Below are 20,480 nucleotides of genomic sequence, written 5' to 3' on the forward strand. Positions count from 1 at the left end.
TGGCTCTGAATAATTAAATTCATAGCCTGTAATCTTATTAAAGTTAAAAAAATGTGATGGTTTATATCTACAGAAATGTTGCCTATAAAAATAAAATCTAAGGGCTCTGATACAAACACACCCTTAACCAATATGTACACGTAGAACCCCAGGGTTCTTGTTTAAATGTGTTTCAGAATGACATGCTCGTTGTAGTGACATATGTCTTGGACTCTGATGGTATTTATGTCACAATTAAACTCTTGTCATTTTCCATTTCATTGGGCCCACACTCTGTTCCAAAGTTTGGTCCCATTGTGATTTAATCCTCGAGCAGTTATTGGGTGTATCTTACACCAAATCATAGTGTGTTTGTTAAGGCAAAAGCTGTGGAGGTACTGTTGATGGGGTTGTAAGTAGAAGTGACTAAATAGCACCAGGATTGGCAATCCCAAATAGGTTGTGTTTGGTTGGTACTATTCCAGGAGCACTGATTTATACTTATGGACTTAAGAATGCTTTCCTGTGTACGACCATGGTTGAGAAGCTTAAATTTTTCTTATAAGTATTTATTCTCATACTCCCTATACACTGAACACAGGCACGAGTCCATGCCAGTTCTAAGGTTTCCTGACCACGAGTTAAAGGTAATATCATTGCCACAGACAGGATAGTAGCATGAACACATCATTCTGTTTGCCATCCTGTGGAGGTGCTGTAAAAGAAAACAGAGAATCAATTTGGCAGGGAGTTCCAAACAGGTTGTCTGTTAAAAAGAAAGGTTAATTCATTATGTGTAAATTTTTTATGCTTTGCACCACCACAACTATTCAGATAGATGAGCTACAAAGTTTAGTTAAAATCATAAGCACGGCATCAGTAGACGGTAATTTGACCAATCATCAGCTTGACTTTAATATTGTCAGATATTCTCTTTATTCCTTATTCTCTCCATTTATCCCTTTGGATAACATCAGTAGGTAGATTTGGGAATGAAAGCAACAGCCCTCACACAGTATTCTGCCCCTCTGCTTTCTGACACTGAGTCACCTTAAGCAAGCCAATGACTTCCACTGCAGGGGGTTTAAATAGTCTGATATAAGCAATCTGCCATGCAGACATTCTCTTCATTCATAAATAGAGGTGAGGCTGGCTTCAGCAGGATGGTCTGCTTCTAGCTTCAGTCTTCACTGAGGTTGCTGGTGTACCCTCAGTAAGGGGCAGTGCATTCAGAATTACTGTATATATGGGCACCTGCAACTTGCAAACCTTGGAGTGTCCTTAAGTTAACTATGTGCTTTCTGTCTCTCCTGTTAGGTGGGCACAGCAGTGTATTTTTCTGCAACTCCTTCTGTGAATCTCATTTGGGATTGTTTCTAGCAAATCAGTGATCCTTTGCTGTGCACTGGTGGTCCCTCACGTATTTTCTCAACTTTCTTGACTGATTGGACTAAAGATTCAAGTCCCTTTTCCCATTCAGATACCATCGTTCTGTTCCTATAAATGTGGTTGACATGTGACCCAAAGGACTTGGTGCTAAAGTCATCTGCTTAATGCTTCAAACCTGAAACATTTTTCACAACAATTTACAACTGTAAAACAAGTGGTTGGCATACTTTTCTTTCTCTTGACCAGGAGTCAGGAATTGGCTTTTGCATTTTGACGCACTTGCTTTTACTTCAGGCCTTGCAATTTTTCCCCTAGGGCAGGTGAGGAGTCCAGGTGCAGCTGGATCCATCCTAGTCCAACACTCAGTCAGCGGTTTACGGCCAAGGGATTGTATATACATATATACATATGTATGTATAGGATTATATGTGGACAGCCAGTCAAAGATACAACCTTAGCAAAGCTCACGGAGCTTACCAAACCGTTAGTCACCCACTGAGGATCTGCATGACAAGGTGCCTCTTGACGTCAGGGATCTCTGTGCAGGCGTAACCTCAAGAGGTGTCCCTGCTCGAGGGGAGATGCTGCCGTGTGGGAGAGCTAAAGGGGCTCTTGAGCTGCTCTGTTTACGGGTTGCTGTGATTGACTCACAGGCATTTTTTGGCATGTGCTCAATTCAGCTGTTAATCAGGTTTCTGCCACTCGTTCTTTCAGCCCCCAGGTTGGGGTGGGAGGAAGAAACACACTGTCACACTCCATTCCATGGGTACACAAAGGTGGCACAGTGACCTTCTGGGGAGAGATCTGGGGGGACAGCCCTCACTCTGTCAGCTCTGATTCCCACAGCCCCATGTCACCTGTATCTTCAAACTGCTCCATCTAGGTGTTAGATCCCAGCTCCAGAATCAGGAGTCCATAGGGAAGGAAAAAAGATAATAAGACAAGAAGAAAGCTGCCATCAAATATTGCTCAGAGCCAGTCATGACTGCACTAGGAGAGTCAGCCCTAGTACAGAGAGAGGATGGGGTGTCCTGCATCTAAGCATCTCTTGCAGCATTTCTTGGCCATTGTTGGTTGGGCATGAGGCTCCTTTCCGGGCAGCTCTGGCTGTGAGTTTTATGGCTGCCTGGAACATCTCCAAAGGATTGATTTACTGTAACTCCTCTGGAAAGCAACTTCTGTGATTGCTTGCCTGGAGATCTCAAGCTGGACTTAAACAACAGGATCCTAAAGAGGCCATGAATAATTGAGCCTAATAAATATTAATAACTCGCCCGCATGGTGGCAGGGCATGTAATTGCAAGGAGCGTTCTGGAAGCACAGCTCCGCAGGCAAATGTGCACTCACAGTAGGAGAGGGGCAGAGCCCCATTAACACTGATGCTGCGAGGCTGTACTTAGCCATCTATGGCTGACAGCCCTGCAGCCCCCTCTTGTGTTAGTGGTCAAGCGTACAGGATAGTGCCATTGGGTGTCTTTTTGGGTGTCTTTGGCCGATTTCTCTTCCTAGGACTTGTCTTCTGTTGAGCCTGAGTACAGCTGCAACAAGCACAGTGTATTTTGATAAGGATGTTCGTGGTTCAGAAAGCAAAGTGATAACAAGGAGGCACACTCTGAGCTTGGGTGGCTCAGTAAGTCCTTCTCCAAAAAAGTAGTGAGGCACTGGAATAGGATGCTCAGGAAGGTGGTCCCAGGTCACTGTCCTTGCGATGTTCAAGAAGGATGGAGATGTAGAGGGACATAGCTGAGAGGGCAACACTGCTGGTAGGTGGATGGTTAGCCAGGAGGATCATAGAGGACCCTTCCAGTTATTCTGTGATCCTATGAAATTTGGGTGTAGTTAACTTCTCTATCTGTAGGTGCTAGATCCCAGCTCCAGAATCAGGGGTCCATAGGGAGGGAAAAAATGTAATAGAGACAAGGAGAAACTGCCATCAAATATTGCTGAGAGCCAGTCACGATTGCACTAGGAGAGGCAGCCCCAGTACAGAGAGAGGATGGGTGAGTCAAGATGTGAATGAGGGATGAATGAATTTCTTGGTACGAAAAGATGATGGGGAGTTGTTACAATCAGAAAGATCAATGCACAGAAGGGCAATACAGAAATGTCACAACAAAGGGACCAGCACAGATAGGATGGTATTTCACAGGAAAAATAAAAGTGCTCACCCATCTCCAGGGATCCACACTCACAGAAAAGGCTACACAAAGGAGGGATCTCCAAGCAGAGATCCTTTTCCAGTGGTAGTCAGCCTTTAAATGGGGTCTAAGAGAGGTGCAGCCAGACTCCACCACTTTTGGTCACACAGCTGAATTGCCTTGACCTTTGCTCTCAGAGCTGCTCCAGTCCTTTCCCCAGGTGATCAATCAGTGGTTCAGACCATGACTCAACAGTTCCCATACAGGAGACAGTTCCCAGGAGTGCATGTGGACCTCTAGGTTGACTGATGTTCTTGCAGGAAAAAATGCTGAACTGATCAGTCAGTACTTCACTGAGCAGCACCAAGCCATTGATCAGGCCTTGAGCAGTTACAGGTATATGCGAAGTATCATCATGTGCAGTATATCACTAGCTATACTGTTTGAAATCTAATTACAAAGTTCAAGACAAAATCCTGCCATTATCTTACTGCAGGTGATCCATGTCCTCAATGGATTGCCTGCCTGGAATAATGCTCTGCCTGCAGCTTTGCCAATGCTTGAGCACACCCAGCATTTCCCTGGTCTCTGCTTTTCCAGGCAAATGAGGAAGAGAAGTCTGGAAGAGATCACAAGCTCTTGCATAGGGAGGCACAGCACACTGCAAAGTCTCATCAGTGCTGTGAGCAGTGTAGAGACAACTACATGCAGGCTTTGCCAGAGCATTCTGAATGTTGCTGCTCATGGTGGGGAGCTCAGAGAACTGCCCCTTCACAAGCCAGCACTGTTGCCTGATGCTTTTGTGCGAAGAAGGAGCTTTCATGGCTATACAGAGAAATGGGACACAGAAACCTGTATTCGGGCGTTGGATTTTGCCCAGAGCCTTTCCAGATCTTTCCACTTGAAATTTGTTGTGCACGGGCAGCTGAGAAGACCAGTGAAAGCTTGGCAAGGTTATTGTGAAGCTCCTTGCAGGAGCCTCCCCCACACTGAGCAAGTGTTTCAAATTTTCCCCAAACTGCTCGGCTGTTGAGATCGCATCTTGCAAATGCAGTTTCAGACAACAACAGCTTGCAATTATGCAGTGCTTTCAAAACCAAGACATCCTGAATTTTGTTAACGTCTTTGTATAAATCTAGCTGAGGCTGCTGCAAAGCTCCAGCCTTCCCGAAAGCTCACAGCTGGGATCATCCACAGCTTCCCTCTATGCCCTGCTGGAGGCAGTTCATCTCAGGTGAAGGAGGTACAGAATATGTGGAGCCATGGACAATCTCACATGCTCTCAAACCTAGGTGGTAGTGAGGATTATCCATTCAACAGCCAAAGGACGCCCCAGGAAATGAAGGCTCTCTGCTCTTAGATGGATGGAGCACTGACCCCATGAAATCCAGTTGTGGGGGAATGCGAAGCATGGCACCAGGATGCAATACTCCCCAGTGAGGGACTGAGGAGCTGTGCTGTTGGGAAGGCGTTATCACGGTCACCAAGAGGAACATGAGCCAAGGGAGCACTCTTCTAAGAGTGCAAACCACATCCACATCAGGCTACAGTAGGAGGATTGTGGCAAGCAGATCATGGGAAGACATTATCCCCTCTCTTCGGCGCCGGTGAGGATGCACACAGATCATGGGAGGGTTTCTCAAATAGCTCCTAACAGCAGCACTTGCACAGCTTCCTCTGTTCTTAAGGAGATGTGAAAATACAGACAATGGTATAGAGACTGCTGCAGGAGCAATGAAAGGGAATTGTAGCATCGTGCCAAGGCACTTGTAGCACTTGTTTGGGAGATAGGTATATGGTCTTGAGAGTACCATATGGTTCCAATGAGACATCTGGGGAGGCAAGGAGCTTTACACTTAGATATCAGTTTCTCTTTTGGATGAATAATTAATGAAAGTCTGGGCTGAAAAGAGCTTGCTTTCCTCTGTGGTCACAGACACACCAAAATATAAGAATATCAAAATGCTTCCAGTTGCTCTTTGCTGCTGCGCAGCTGCTTCTTAGATGAAAGGGTCCTTTTTTGCTTCCCAGCTATGGATGATTCAGGGTTTCAGATCAGACCTTTGCTGGGTGTGGGGAGTTTGATAAAATAATTAAAATGTAGTGAGAAAGATTACAGCTGATAAATATAAATAATAATATGAGGTTTATCATTACTGAATTGCTTGCTGGGCAGTGTGAAAATGTACAGTAAACAGAGCAATATTTCTGTAAGATGTCACTTGAAGAGCTAGCCCTTATTTTTAATGAGAAGACTTCAATTTTCATGCATTTTTCAGGGCAGGAAGCCCCAAGAAAGTCACATAGTGAGGCCGATGATCCCTAAACCTGCAATTTATGTGACTGTTGTAACCTCCTCACAACCGTAACTGATGAATATGCATCATATCATTTCTACGCATGGCAGAAAGTAATCTACTTCTAGCCCTAGGCAGGCTCCATACGTCTGTCTGCTTCTTCTTGCATATCTGTACCAGTGGGGGTGCTGTGGGATTTGGAGCAATCTGGGGACCTGCAGAAAAGACCTATATCCAGCCTTGGTCTGTAGTTAAAGACCACCCCCATCCATAAATCCCAGTGCTGCCAGTAGCACTGCTCCATTCCTGCCTCCCCTTAAGACACATTTAATGAGCAGTTTGGGGACAGTTGGATGGGTGCAGGAAGGCTTACAGCCATCCCAGAGGCAGCCCTGAATTAACATGGTGAAGCACTACTGGCAGAGACGTGATAGAAGCAGATGAATGGCCAAGTCACAATCTACTGAGTGTTAATGGGAGTCAGGAATTAAATCCTGCTGGCTCATTAGCATGGGAAGAGGTGCCATCTGCCATGGCTGGCAAGTTCCCTGTGGCTGTTTAGGTGAGGACTGGTCTGTGAGAATGTGGGAAGACAAGATGGATACCCAGGAGAGTCAGTGCTTCACTTGCAACAGCTGTAGACAAAGTCCCTGCCTGACCAGATGCTGGAATCAGCTTTCTTGGACATCATACCCAGGGCTCAGCAGACCAGCACCTTGAGAACAATGACAGCAAGTCTGGTTAATGTTGTTTAGCCATACACAGAACGTGTTTCATGGGCAATGGGCTGTGATCCAGCCCATAGTGGAGAGCCCAGGGGAAGCCACCGTGGTACCTTGCTTTCTCTGTTGGAAGCACCGAAGAAAACAGCTGGGAAAAACTGGCAGCCTCAGGCAGTGACCCAGGTCCCCAGCGAGTAGCAGCAGGATGTCCAAAGTTCCTGAGGATGCTTGGCCTTCTGCATCAAGCCCTTGTGCCTAGGCAAAGCTGGCCCCTGTCTGTGTCCCTGGACTCATGCAGACTGGCACAGCCCACACAAATTGCAAAATCCAGCCGCAATGGAGGCAGTCCTTTCTTTTGCGTGGTCTGGGCCCTCTTTGCAGGAAAAAGGGGATATCAATATAGCCCACGTGTGGGCGAAGCAAACTTGACACCAAACTCTGAGCAAATTATTCATTACTTTTGTAAGAAGGCCAGAGGCATCCTGGACTGTCAGGAATAGTGTAGCCAGCAGGAGTAGGGAAGTGATAGGTTGGAAGGATAGTCTGAAAGACAGTGTTTTGGGTGGTGGCATGGAGAAGGGATATGTTTCCAGGCATCCAGAGGATGCTTTGGTCCTTGGTTTGGGATAGTGTGATATAAGCAACCTGCGAGGAGACAGACATGGCTCACCAGTTACAGTCCTAGGCAAAGCAGTTTAGGCCTGGGGAAGATTCATTTACTTGATTGCCCGCTAATAACGCACTAGGATAGTGAGAAGAAAAAGCAGACTAAAAGCAGCTTCCCCCTTTACTCTGTGTCTAACTCAGGTACCTGAAGGGAAGACGGCAGCAGCACACCACAACGATGGTGCTGGTTCCCAGGCTGGTGCACACTTTCACCTGATGTGTGAGCTGCAATTTTTTGGAAGCATTTTCTCGTTATCCTCAGGTTTACTTGCAGCTTCTCCCACCAGCATGCTGAGGGCAAGCACTGGCTGGCTTCCGTGCGGGCTGTGGGGCTGTGACCTCACAGAGGTGTCCCCACCCAAAGCATTATGACCTCACGGCCAAGTCTATATGAGCTAGTGACCAGCACCCTGCCTCTCCCAGTGCGGTCGTGACCGGCTTTGAGCGATGGTTAACGACAGCGTTCTCCTTGTCCCTATCACCCTTTTCTTCCTGTATGGCTGCCTGCTCTTGGTGGCAGAGGTCTTCCTGCTCACCATCATCCGGAACCTAAAGGTAAGGGAGTTTGAGGATGGGGTGATATGGGGCTGTGGGACTTGGGACCGGGGGATCTGGCACCCACTGTGTGGGTTGCATCCGAGGAGCCTCACTGTGCCACGTTCCTGTACCCGCAGGCTGGCAGACGGCGCTTGAGATTGAGGAGATGGTGGCGGCGAGGAGCACCAGCACCAGAGATTGGTGAGTCTCCTGTGGATCAGCACCACATCCCACGCTTGCCGTGATGCATGCCAGGCAGTGCTGGGCCCATTAGAGAAGCCCAGCCCTGGACTGGAAACTGGCACGCTTCAGGTCGGTCAGATGGGCCAAGGGCGTCCCTGGTGCTCCGTCCTGCTGTGGCTCAGGCCCCCTCCCTGTTTTGCAGGTGCTGACAGACAGATGGGTCGGTCATCGTGCTGCTGCTCCTTCTGCAGCCGCTGCAGCAAAGCTGACGAGAAGCTGCAGTGGCTGGTGCTGTCGGTGCTGCCTGATGACGTGCCTGCTCCAGGCCCTGACTTCTGGGAAGTGGCGTGGAAGGACCTGGAGGAGCTGGTGGAGCGGGGCAGCCTGTCCTGCTGCAGCTCCCCCAGTGTCCCGAGTGTGGAGCGGCAAGGAGCTGAGGCACCTCAGTCAAGTGAGTCTTCTGCGGGTCACCCCCAAAACCCAGGCTTGCCCTGATGCGTGCCAGGCAGTGCTGGGCCCATTGGAGGAGCCCAATCCTGGATCAGGACCTGGCACGCTTCAGGTCGGCCAGATGGGCCAAGGGCGTCCCTGGTGCTCCGTCCTGCTGTGGCTCAGGCCCTCTCCCTGTTTTGCAGGTGCCGACAGACAGACGGGTCGGCCATCGTGCTGCTGCTCCTTCTGCAGCAGCTGCAGCAAAGCTGATGAGAAGCTGAAGTGGCTGGTGCTGTCGGCGCTGCCCGATGACGTGCCTGCTCCGGGCCCTGACTTCTGGGAGGCGGCTTGGAGGGACCTGGAGGAGCTGGTGGAGCAGGGCAGCCTGTCCTGCTGCAGCTCCCACCGTCCCTGGAGCTCTACCGAAGTAAACAAGGACTCCCTTAATGTGCACCAAGGAGCCTCGGCAGAGCACGTCCCCGTTAGTGCCCCTGGACACATGCAGACTGGCACAGCCCACACAGATTCCAGAACACAGCCCAGCTGTTTGCGCTCTTTTGTGCTGCGTGTGCTGGGCTTCTCCAGGCAGGAAACAAAACCTGCCCAGATGAAGAATCAAGGTCGCAAGGCAGCCAGCAGAGCAGTTGGAGATGCCTCTGAGGATGGCTTTTCCAGCTGGCAACCACCAGCAGAGGACTGCATTTTACGCGAGAACATCCTTCTGCCAGACGGACGGCTGCCTCAGAGACCGGATAATCTGGTGCCCATCCCAGAGTGGGCACTGAATCCACCAGCAGAGCGTAGCAGCTACACACAGGCTGCGGCAACAAGAAGACCAGCTCCAACCTGCAGAGATGTCTGGACTTCTGACAGAGAAGAGAACTGCAAGTGTTTCTGTGGTGCACAGAACAGATCTGAGATGGGCAGTGGCAAGGAAAGGGGAAGAGCTGATGAGCTGCATGCTGGGACCTGCTCCTACACAGTGCCACCGGAGCTAGGGACAGTCACACGTGAGCGCATCATGCAAACAACTGTGGCTGTACATTGGTGGGAGCAGAAGGAACAGCAGCCTGTTGGATTGTCCGTGTGTCCACCAGAAGTTCTCCAAGAGCACGGGACAGTGAGACCAGCAGCAGCAGCACCTTCATGCCTGGCTATGCAAGGTAACCGCAGAAGTGCAACCCGCCTGTGTGTGAGCTCTGCCCTCACGGTCAAGAGAAGCACAGAGCAGCCCCTATGCACCTGCATGCAGCCACCTGCGAAAGAGGAACTTCATGGAGCAGTCCAGGGGCAATGTTGGCGGGTCAACAGCAATGCCCAGAAGCCTTCTGCATTTTTGTCTGCCCTAAAGTATTGGGGGGGTTCTATAACTGTGGAATCAAAAACAAATGTGGGGAAGACAGTCCAGTACAACACGAGAAAGCTGTACTGGCATGTGCAGTAGCCCCCCAGACATGCTGGGAAAGAGACATGGGGCTCCAAAGCAGACAGAGGTGCCAAAAAGGAGCCTCATAGCGTCTGCTTTGGCTTGCTGCCACCAGTGACCGTGACAATAGTACGTGGCATTCGCTATGGTCCCCTTGAGTGGCTGGCTGGTAGGAAGCGGCTCAGCTGGTTCCCGCATGGCTCTTGGCCACTGGCAGACGGCGCTTGCGACTGAGGAGATGGTGGCGGCGAGAAGCAGCAGCACTGCAGTCAGGTGAGTCTCCTGTGGGTCAGAGCCAAGCCCACGCTTGACCTGATGCATGCCAGGCAGTGCAGGGCCCATTAGAGGAGCCCAGCCCTGGACTGGGAACTGGCACGCTTCAGGTCGGCCAGATGGGCCAAGGGTGTCCCTGGTGCCCCATGTGGCTGTGGCTCAGGTCCCCTCCCTGTTTCTCAGTTGCCGACAGACAGATGGGTCGGTCATCGTGCTGCTGCTCCATCTGCAACCGCTGCAGCAAAGCTGACGAGAAGCTGCAGCGGCTGGTGCTGTCGGCACTGCCTGAGGATGCAGCAGCTCCGGGCCGTGGATTCTGGAAGGTAGCGTGGAGGGAGCTGGTGGAGCTGGTGGAGCTGGTGGGGCAGGGCAGCCTGTCCTCCTGCAGCTCCCCCAGTGCCCAGAGTGCTGCCAGAATTAATGAACTCCATCAATGTGCAGCAAGGCGCCTCAAAGGAGCTGGTCCCTGTCTGTGCGCCTGGACACGTGCAGCCTGACACGGCCCACACGTGGAAGAATGTAACAGCACCGGGGAACAGGCAGCTGGCACGTACAGTCCCATTAAATCCCCATTCTAGTCATCCTGTGGTGGTTGCTGTGTCTGTGAAGTCGCAGCGGGACGTGCGTGAGAGCGGGGTGCTCAGCAGGACAGGGCCGATCCCGGGGATCAGCCCGAGCTTCCCCCGCGCACCTGGCTGGGCAGCAGGTTGCCGTGCAGCCGACGTGGGGAGGGAGGGCGCAGGGCAAGGGTGGGCCATAAGATCAGTGGCGTCCACGGCAATGGGCAATGGGCTGTGTCCCAGCCCATGGCGTAGAACTCAGGGGAAGCCACCTTGGTTCCTTGCCTTCTCTATGGGAAGCACCGAAGAAGACAGCTGGGAAAAGCTGGCAGCCTTGGGCAGTGGCCCACGTCCCCAACAAGTAGCAGCAGGATGTCTGAAGTCCCTGAGGTAGCTCTGGTTCCTGCCACAACGCCTGCTGCTGCCCCAGCCCTTGGGACTGTGCGTTGGGTTTGTTATTAGGCGACTAACCGGGGATTCGGGCTGTCACGGTGCGGGCAGTTGGCCTGTCCCATGATAAGCACATATGGAAGTTATTCAGCATTTTGGTAGGTGCTTGGAACAGTGCGTCCATTGGCCTTGAGGAAGAAACTAAGAGAGGAAGAAGGAGCTGAAGGACGATGATAAGGAACAAGAAGATGGACACCACCTGGAGATGGCCGCCATGGAACAATGTAACAATGCAGGGCCAGTGGTAGGACTGGTGTTGGGCAGCCTGAACTGATACCCACCAATAAGGTTCTGACAAGTGGACTCTGGAGGGTATATAAGATACTGTTGAATTTCAATAAACACCATTTTGCAGCATCCCCGTATTGGTATCTGTGTTGCAATGGTCCTAGCGAGGAGAGATTGCGGGTAGAGCAAGGAGAGATCGCTAGCCCCTGCAGTGAGGGACCCTGTAATGGTGGCGTTTCTGCGGCAACCGTACCTTCTGCCTCAGTGCGTGCAACGGCCTCCCAGCTCAGCTGGAGGAGCCACTGTGCTGCTGTCAGTTGCTCCATATAAAGATTGAAGCAAGGGCTGTGACAGTCAGCTGGCCTAGTAAGGAAAGAGCCTCCACCTAAAAGGATGAATGGGGAACCTCTCCTGAGGCTCTGGGAAAAAGTTGTTAAGAAATGTGGGGAGAGATAAAATTAGAAAGGCAAGAGCCCAGCTTGAACTCGGCCACTGGGGCTAAAAGCTTTTTTACAGATCCATTAACAGTAGGAGGAGGGCTAAGGAAAATCTCCATCCTTTACTGGATGTGTTGGGGAAAACATGACAGCTGAGAATGAGGAAGAGGCTGAAGTTTTTGATGCCTTCTTTACATCTGTCTTTAAAAGTCAGATGAGTTATTCTGGGGATTCTCTATCCCCTGGCCTGCAAGTCTGGGTTGGGGAGCAGAATGAACCCCCCGTGATTCGGGGCGAAACAGAGACCTACTGCTGTACCACCTCTAGGTGCTTGTCTTGTTCAGTATATTTAAGGATGATCTTGACGAGGGAGGGTGAGTGCACCCTCTTAAGTTTGCAACTGATATAAAGCCGGGAGGAAGCACTGATCTGCCAGGGGATAGGAAGGCCCTACAGAGGGATCTGAGCTGTCTGGATCACTGGGCTGAGGCCAGTGGGATGAAATTCAACAAGACAAAGTGCTGAGTCCCGTGCTTTGGCCACAACTACCCCAGACAATGCTACAGGCTTGGGGCAGAGTGGCTGGAAGGCTGTGTGTTAGAAATGGACCTGCGGGTCCAAGAAGGCCAACAGCATCCTGCTTGCTATCAAAAATAGTACTGGCAGCAGGAGCAGGGAAGTGGTCGTCCCTCTTTATTCAGCTTTGGTGAGGCTGCACCTCTAGTACTGTGTTCACATTTGGGCCTCTAACTGCACGAAAGTCATCGAGCTTGTCCAGAAGGAAGCCACAAAGCTGGTGAGGGGTGTGGAGCATGAGTCTTATGAGGAGCAGCTGCTTGTTTAGTCTGGAGAAGAGGAGGCTCAGTGAAGATCTCAGCTCCCTACAACACCCTGAAAGGAGGTTGTGGCGAGGTGGGGGTCAGCCTCTTCTCCTGTGTTACTAGTGATAGGACTGGAAGGAGTGGCCTCAAGATGCACCAGGAGAGATTCGGGTTGGATGTTAGAAAAAATTTCTCCTCTAAAGGAGTGGTCAGGCACTGGAACGAGTTGCCCAGGGAGCTGGTGGAGTCACTGTCCCTGGAGGCATTTAAGAAACATTTAGCTGTTGTAGTAAGGGACGTGGTTTAGTAGGGAAGTGGTGGTGATAGGTGGACGGTTGGTCTGGATATCTTTTCCAACCGTGGTAATTCTATGATTCTGTGACATCAGGTGCATGTGACATAGGTGGTGGAAGCTTTTTTGGAGTGCACCATTGTCATATGCCAGCACAGTGGCAGCGATAATGTAGAAGGTTGGAGACGTAACAGTGATGGATGGAGTGTCTAGCCTGTTCCAACAGTACGATGAATATCGCTAAATCTTCCTCCCTATGGGCCTGTGTCACAGTCTCAGTTGTGGAGAAATTGTTTAGTGTCTCAAGGGGAAAAATCTACTTCCCTACTTGCATGCAGAGGTATTTCATGTATTTGATGTGCGCATTTCTCCACTCAGGAGAGATTGTTAAGTGAGAAACCTCTCTCATGCCATCCTGTGGCTTCACCTGTGAGAAGCGGGATGGAAAAACCATCTCAGCCCTCAGGCATGGGTGTGTGAGTTGTAAGGAAAATGGGGGTTCTCCTAGAAAAAGTGCTTGCTCCACTTTCTGCTGGGCAGCTCCCCAGACCAAGAAGGTAGCGTAATCATATTTCTGAGGCTAACGAGCACTACAGTTTGTATTCATGAGAGGTCCAAAGAAGGGCTACAAGGCTTATGAAGGACGTGGAGAGTATGCCCTACGAGGAGCAACTCGAGGAACTGCGGCTGTCTGGGGAAGAGGAGGCTGAGGGGAGACCTTTGCTGTCTCCAAACACCTGAGGGAACTGGACAGGCTGGATAGCTTGGCTGAAGCCAACAGGATGAATTTCAACAGGCCAAATGCCAGGTCCTGCACTTTGGCCGCAACAACCGCAGGCAATGCTACAGGCTTGGGGTGGAGTGGCTGGAAGACTGCGTAGAGGAAATGGACCTGGGGGCACTGATTGGTGCTCGGCTGAACAGGAGCATGCAGTGTGCCTGGGTGGCCAAGAAGGCCAATGGCATCCTGGCTTGCATCAGGAACGGTGTTGTCAGCAGGAGCAGAGAAGTGATGGTCTGTCTGTATTCTGCCCTGGTGAGGCCGCACCTCGAGTGCAGTGTCCAGTTTTGGGCCCCACACTGCAAGAAAGACATGGAGGCCCTGGAGCGGGTTCAGAGAAGGGCAACAGAGTTGGTGAGGGGTCTGGAGCACAGGGCTTATGAGGAGCGGCTGAAGGAGCTGGGAATGTTCAGCCTGGAGAAGAGGAGGCTCAGGGGAGACCTCACTGCTCTCCGTAACTACCTGAAGGGAGTTGCAGCGAGCTGGGGGTCGGGCTCTTCTCTCATGAAACTGGTGATAGGACTGGAGGGAATGGCTTCAAGCTGCACCAGGGGAGATTTGGGCTGGATGTCAGGAAATACTACTTTCCTGAAAGAGTGATCAGGCACTGGAATGGGCTGCCCAGGGAGCTGGTGGAGTCACCAGCCTTTGAGGTGTTCCAGGAACGTTTAAACATTGTGTTGAGGCATATGGTCTAGTGGGAACTATTGGTGGCAGGTGAACGGTTGGACTGGATGATCTTGTAGGTCTTTTCCAACCTCGGTGATTATTTCATTCTCTTATTCTACGAACTCCTTGAGAGCAGCCCTGACAAGAAGGACTTGGGGGTCCTGGTGAACGAGAAGCTGGACATGAGCCAGCAGTGTGTGCTTGCAGCCTGGAAGGCCAACTACATCCTGGTGTGCATTAAGAGAGGGGTGGCCAGCAGGGAGAGGGAGGTGACTGTTCCCCTCTGCTCAGCTTTTGTGAGGCCCCATCTGGAATGCTGAGGTCTGGGCTGGGGCCTCCAGCACAAGACAGACGCGGAGCTCTTGGAACAGCTCCAGAGAGGCGCCACTAAGATGATCAGAGGGCTGGAGCACCTCTCCTGTGAAGAAAGGTTGAGGGAACTGGGCTTGTTTAGTGTGGAGAAGTCTTTCAGGAGACCTCATTGTGGCCTTCCAGTACTTGTATTCCAGGAGCGTATTAACAGGAGGGGGAATGGCCGTTTACGAGGGAGGATAGTGATAGCACAAGGGGGAATAGTTTTAAACTGAGACACGGGGGGTTTAGTTGAGATATTAGATGGAAGATTTTCATACAGAATGTGGTGACGCACTGGAACAGGTCGCCCAAGGAGGTTGTGGATGCCCCATCCCTGGAGGCATTCAAGGCCAGGCTGGATGTGGTTTTGTGCAGCCTGGTCTGGTGATTGGCAACCCTGCACATAGCAGACGGGTTGAATCAAAATGATCTTTGTGGTCCTTTTCAACCCCAGCCATTCTGTGACTCTACGATTCTGATTCCACGTTTCTATGGTTCTGTGATTCTTTGACCCCTCAGTGGGCTCTGCTGGTGTGCAACAGGATGATCTATCCACGCAAAGCCATGCTCTTTGGCATAGGTGTCGATGGGGCCATTTCAGAAATGAGTCCTGTTTGACTGATCTTTTCTGGGGTGCCATGCCCTTTGCTTTTCAAGGCCCAGGATAGTGTTTTGGGTGGTGGCATGGAGAAGGGATATGTTTCCAGGCATCCAGAGGATGCTTTGGTCCTTGGTTTGGGATAGTGTGATATAAGCAACCTGCGAGGAGACAGACATGGCTCACCAGTTACAGTCCTAGGCAAAGCAGTTTAGGCCTGGGGAAGATTCATTTACTTGATTGCCCGCTAATAACGCACTAGGATAGTGAGAAGAAAAAGCAGACTAAAAGCAGCTTCCCCCTTTACTCTGTGTGTAACTCAGGTACCTGAAGGGAAGACGGCAGCAGCACACCACAACGATGGTGCTGGTTCCCAGGCTGGTGCACACTTTCACCTGATGTGTGAGCTGCAATTTTTTGGAAGCATTTTCTCGTTATCCTCAGGTTTACTTGCAGCTTCTCCCACCAGCATGCTGAGGGCAAGCACTGGCTGGCTTCCGTGCGGGCTGCGGGGCTGTGACCTCACAGAGGTGTCCCCACCCAAAGCATTATGACCTCACGGCCAAGTCTATATGAGCTAGTGACCAGCACCCTGCCTCTCCCAGTGCGGTCGTGACCGGCTTTGAGCGATGGTTAACGACAGCGTTCTCCTTGTCCCTATCACCCTTTTCTTCCTGTATGGCTGCCTGCTCTTGGTGGCAGAGGTCTTCCTGCACACCATCATCCGGAACCTAAAGGTAAGGGAGTTTGAGGATGGGGTGATATGGGGCTGTGGGACTTGGGACCGGGGGATCTGGCACCCACTGTGTGGGTTGCATCCGAGGAGCCTCACTGTGCCACGTTCCTGTACCCGCAGGCTGGCAGACGGCGCTTGAGATTGAGGAGATGGTGGCGGCGAGGAGCACCAGCACCAGAGATTGGTGAGTCTCCTGTGGATCAGCACCACATCCCACGCTTGCCCTGATGCATGCCAGGCAGTGCTGGGCCCATTAGAGAAGCCCAGCCCTGGACTGGAAACTGGCACGCTTCAGGTCGGTCAGATGGGCCAAGGGCGTCCCTGGTGCTCCGTCCTGCTGTGGCTCAGGCCCCCTCCCTGTTTTGCAGGTGCTGACAGACAGACGGGTCGGTCATCGTGCTGCTGCTCCTTCTGCAGCCGCTGCAGCAAAGCTGACGAGAAGCTGCAGTGGCTGGTGCTGTCGGCGCTGCCTGATGACGTGCCTGCTCCAGGCCCTGACTTCTGGGAAGTGGCGTGGAAGGACCTGGAGGAGCTGGTGGAGCGGGGCAGCCTGTCCTGCTGCAGCTCCCCCAGTGCCCCGAGTGTGGAGCGGCAAGGAGCTGAGGCACCTCAGTCAGGTGAGTCTTCTGCGGGTCACCCCCAAAACCCAGGCTTGCCCTGATGCGTGCCAGGCAGTGCTGGGCCCATTGGAGGAGCCCAATCCTGGATCAGGACCTGGCACGCTTCAGGTCGGCCAGATGGGCCAAGGGCGTCCCTGGTGCTCCGTCCTGCTGTGGCTCAGGCCCCCTCCCTGTTTTGCAGGTGCCGACAGACAGACGGGTCGGCCATCGTGCTGCTGCTCCTTCTGCAGCAGCTGCAGCAAAGCTGATGAGAAGCTGAAGTGGCTGGTGCTGTCGGCGCTGCCCGATGACGTGCCTGCTCCGGGCCCTGACTTCTGGGAGGCGGCTTGGAGGGACCTGGAGGAGCTGGTGGAGCAGGGCAGCCTGTCCTGCTGCAGCTCCCACCGTCCCTGGAGCTCTACCGAAGTAAACAAGGACTCCCTTAATGTGCACCAAGGAGCCTCGGCAGAGCACGTCCCCGTTAGTGCCCCTGGACACATGCAGACTGGCACAGCCCACACAGATTCCAGAACACAGCCCAGCTGTTTGCGCTCTTTTGTGCTGCGTGTGCTGGGCTTCTCCAGGCAGGAAACAAAACCTGCCCAGATGAAGAATCAAGGTCGCAAGGCAGCCAGCAGAGCAGTTGGAGATGCCTCTGAGGATGGCTTTTCCAGCTGGCAACCACCAGCAGAGGACTGCATTTTACGCGAGAACATCCTTCTGCCAGACGGACGGCTGCCTCAGAGACCGGATAATCTGGTGCCCATCCCAGAGTGGGCAGTGAATCCACCAGCAGAGCGTAGCAGCTACACAGAGGCTGCGGGAGTGGCAACAAGAAGACCAGCTCCAACCTGCAGAGATGTCTGGACTTCTGACAGAGAAGAGAACTGCAAGTGTTTCTGTGGTGCACAGAACAGATCTGAGATGGGCAGTGGCAAGGAAAGGGGAAGAGCTGATGAGCTGCATGCTGGGACCTGCTCCTACACAGTGCCACCGGAGCTAGGGACAGTCAAACGTGAGCGCATCATGCAAACAACTGCGGCTGTACATTGGTGGGAGCAGAAGGAACAGCAGCCTGTTGGATTGTCCGTGTGTCCACCAGAAGTTCTCCAAGAGCACGGGACAGTGAGACCAGCAGCAGCAGCACCTTCATGCCTGGCTATGCAAGGTAACCACAGAAGTGCAACCCGCCTGTGTGTGAGCTCTGCCCTCACGGTCAAGAGAAGCACAGAGCAGCCCCTATGCACCTGCATGCAGCCACCTGCGAAAGAGGAACTTCATGGAGCAGTCCAGGGGCAATGTTGGCGGGTCAACAGCAATGCCCAGAAGCCTTCTGCATTTTTGTCTGCCCTAAAGTACTGGGGGGGTTCTATAACTGTGGAATCAAAAACAAATGTGGGGAAGACAGTCCAGTACAACACGAGAAAGCTGTACTGGCATGTGCAGTAGCCCCCCAGACATGCTGGGAAAGAGACATGGGGCTCCAAAGCAGACAGAGGTGCCAAAAAGGAGCCTCATAGCGTCTGCTTTGGCTTGCTGCCACCAGTGACCGTGACAATAGTACGTGGCATTCGCTATGGTCCCCTTGAGTGGCTGGCTGGTAGGAAGCGGCTCAGCTGGTTCCCGCATGGCTCTTGGCCACTGGCAGACGGCGCTTGCGACTGAGGAGATGGTGGCGGCGAGAAGCAGCAGCACCAGAGACAGGTGAGTCTCCTGTGGGTCAGAGCCAAGCCCACGCTTGACCTGATGCATGCCAGGCAGTGCTGGGCCCATTAGAGGAGCCCAGCCCTGGACTGGGAACTGGCACGCTTCAGGTCGGCCAGATGGGCCAAGGGTGTCCCTGGTGCCCCATGTGGCTGTGGCTCAGGTCCCCTCCCTGTTTCTCAGTTGCCGACAGACAGATGGGTCGGTCATCGTGCTGCTGCTCCATCTGCAACCGCTGCAGCAAAGCTGACGAGAAGCTGCAGTGGCTGGTGCTGTCAGCACTGCCTGAGGATGCAGCAGCTCCGGGCCGTGGATTCTGGAAGGTAGCGTGGAGGGAGCTGGTGGAGCTGGTGGAGCTGGTGGGGCAGGGCAGCCTGTCCTCCTGCAGCTCCCCCAGTGCCCAGAGTGCTGCCAGAATTAATGAACTCCATCAATGTGCAGCAAGGCGCCTCAAAGGAGCTGGTCCCTGTCTGTGCGCCTGGACACGTGCAGCCTGACACGGCCCACACATGGAAGAATGTAACAGCACCGGGGAACAGGCAGCTGGCACGTACAGTCCCATTAAATCCCCATTCTAGTCATCCTGTGGTGGTTGCTGTGTCTGTGAAGTCGCAGCGGGACGTGCGTGAGAGCGGGGTGCTCAGCAGGACAGGGCCGATCCCGGGGATCAGCCCGAGCTTCCCCCGCGCACCTGGCTGGGCAGCAGGTTGCCGTGCAGCCGACGTGGGGAGGGAGGGCGCAGGGCAAGGGTGGGCCATAAGATCAGTGGCGTCCACGGCAATGGGCAATGGGCTATGTCCCAGCCCATGGCGTAGAACTCAGGGGAAGCCACCTTGGTTCCTTGCCTTCTCTATGGGAAGCACCGAAGAAGACAGCTGGGAAAAGCTGGCAGCCTTGGGCAGTGGCCCACGTCCCCAACAAGTAGCAGCAGGATGTCTGAAGTCCCTGAGGTAGCTCTGGTTCCTGCCACAACGCCTGCTGCTGCCCCAGCCCTTGGGACTGTGCGTTGGGTTTGTTATTAGGCGACTAACCGGGGATTCGGGCTGTCACGGTGCGGGCAGTTGGCCTGTCCCATGATAAGCACATATGGAAGTTATTCAGCATTTTGGTAGGTGCTTGGAACAGTGCGTCCATTGGCCTTGAGGAAGAAACTAAGAGAGGAAGAAGGAGCTGAAGGACGATGATAAGGAACAAGAAGATGGACACCACCTGGAGATGGCCGCCATGGAACAATGTAACAATGCAGGGCCAGTGGTAGGACTGGTGTTGGGCAGCCTGAACTGATACCCACCAATAAGGTTCTGACAAGTGGACTCTGGAGGGTATATAAGATACTGTTGAATTTCAATAAACACCATTTTGCAGCATCCCCCGTATTGCTGTCTGTGTTGCAATGGTCCTAGCGAGGAGAGATTGCGGGTAGAGCAAGGAGAGATCGCTAGCCCCTGCAGTGAGGGACCCTGTAATGGTGGCGTTTCTGCGGCAAGCAGTGCCCCATTTGAGCAGCGTCTAGCTGCTGTCCCTGCCGTGTGAGGGTTGTCTGACTGCAGTCTCTGTTGTCCCTTGGAATAGTTAAGTTGTGGCCTCGATGGAGTTGGTGATAAAGGTACTGTTACAGTTGGGGAAGGATTATGCTGGTAAAGATATGCCTTCTAAGAAGGAAATAACCACCGTGGTATTCCGGTTAGAACGGGAGGGGGTCTTTGCGGACCCCAGGGATATTTTGAAGCCCCGCAAATGGGATATTACTCTCGCCCTTGCGCAGCATGCAATGACTGCGCAAAAGACAAAAGAACTTAAAAGAAGGGGCTTGCTGCTGGGAATGCTTAAATCAGCTAAAGAAGAAATGGAGGCAAACAGAGCTGCTCGGCAGCTTCTCGGACCGGTCCCGCTGGCGGGGGGTGCGGGAGTAGCGATTTCGGCAGCGGGAGGAGTCGGGGAGGGTCTGACGGGGGTGCGCGGAATGTTAGCATTCTTCGGAATGACGGGCAGGCGGAGAGGGGAGCGGGAGGCGGTGTAACGTACAGGTGTTCGAGTGATGGCATCCGGCCAGCGCCATTCACCCCGATCGCGCCTGATGGAAAAGGCGGCGTCCGGCCGGTGCCACCTGCTCCGGGCCTGCCCGGTGGAGGAAGGCAACGTGGCGACTGCCCGCCACCGTATCCGGATCCATCGACTCGTCCATCATATCCTTTTCTGGAATTGACAG

General features: G+C 52.7%; 1 protein-coding gene across 2 annotated transcripts; it reads left to right on the forward strand.

Moving 5' to 3' along the window:
- Positions 1 to 9,183: 9,183 nt before the first annotated feature.
- On the forward strand, positions 9,184 to 19,001 carry LOC128074613 (uncharacterized). Of its 2 annotated transcripts, XR_008203243.1 has the most exons (3): positions 9,184 to 10,042; positions 16,770 to 18,271; positions 18,455 to 19,001. XR_008203243.1 is itself a non-coding variant. In XM_052670629.1 (2 exons), exon 2 carries the CDS (start codon positions 17,066 to 17,068, stop codon positions 18,014 to 18,016), a length of 951 nt encoding a protein of 316 aa, XP_052526589.1. In that variant the 5' UTR covers positions 9,184 to 10,042; positions 16,770 to 17,065; the 3' UTR covers positions 18,017 to 18,359. The 2 variants fall into 2 exon arrangements, 1 of the variants encoding a protein (XP_052526589.1); XM_052670629.1 differs by lacking the exon at positions 18,455 to 19,001 and having other exon boundaries at positions 16,770 to 18,359.
- The last annotated feature ends 1,479 nt before the right edge of the window (positions 19,002 to 20,480 follow it).

Source organism: Tympanuchus pallidicinctus, unplaced genomic scaffold, assembly GCF_026119805.1.
Source record: "Tympanuchus pallidicinctus isolate F22 unplaced genomic scaffold, pur_lepc_1.0 scaffold9, whole genome shotgun sequence".
Taxonomy (NCBI): Eukaryota; Metazoa; Chordata; class Aves; order Galliformes; family Phasianidae; genus Tympanuchus; species Tympanuchus pallidicinctus.

Bases quoted from the DNA above. Each gene is read 5' to 3' on its own strand.
- LOC128074613 (XM_052670629.1), top strand. From the start codon at position 17,066: ATGCAGACTGGCACAGCCCACACAGATTCCAGAACACAGCCCAGCTGT.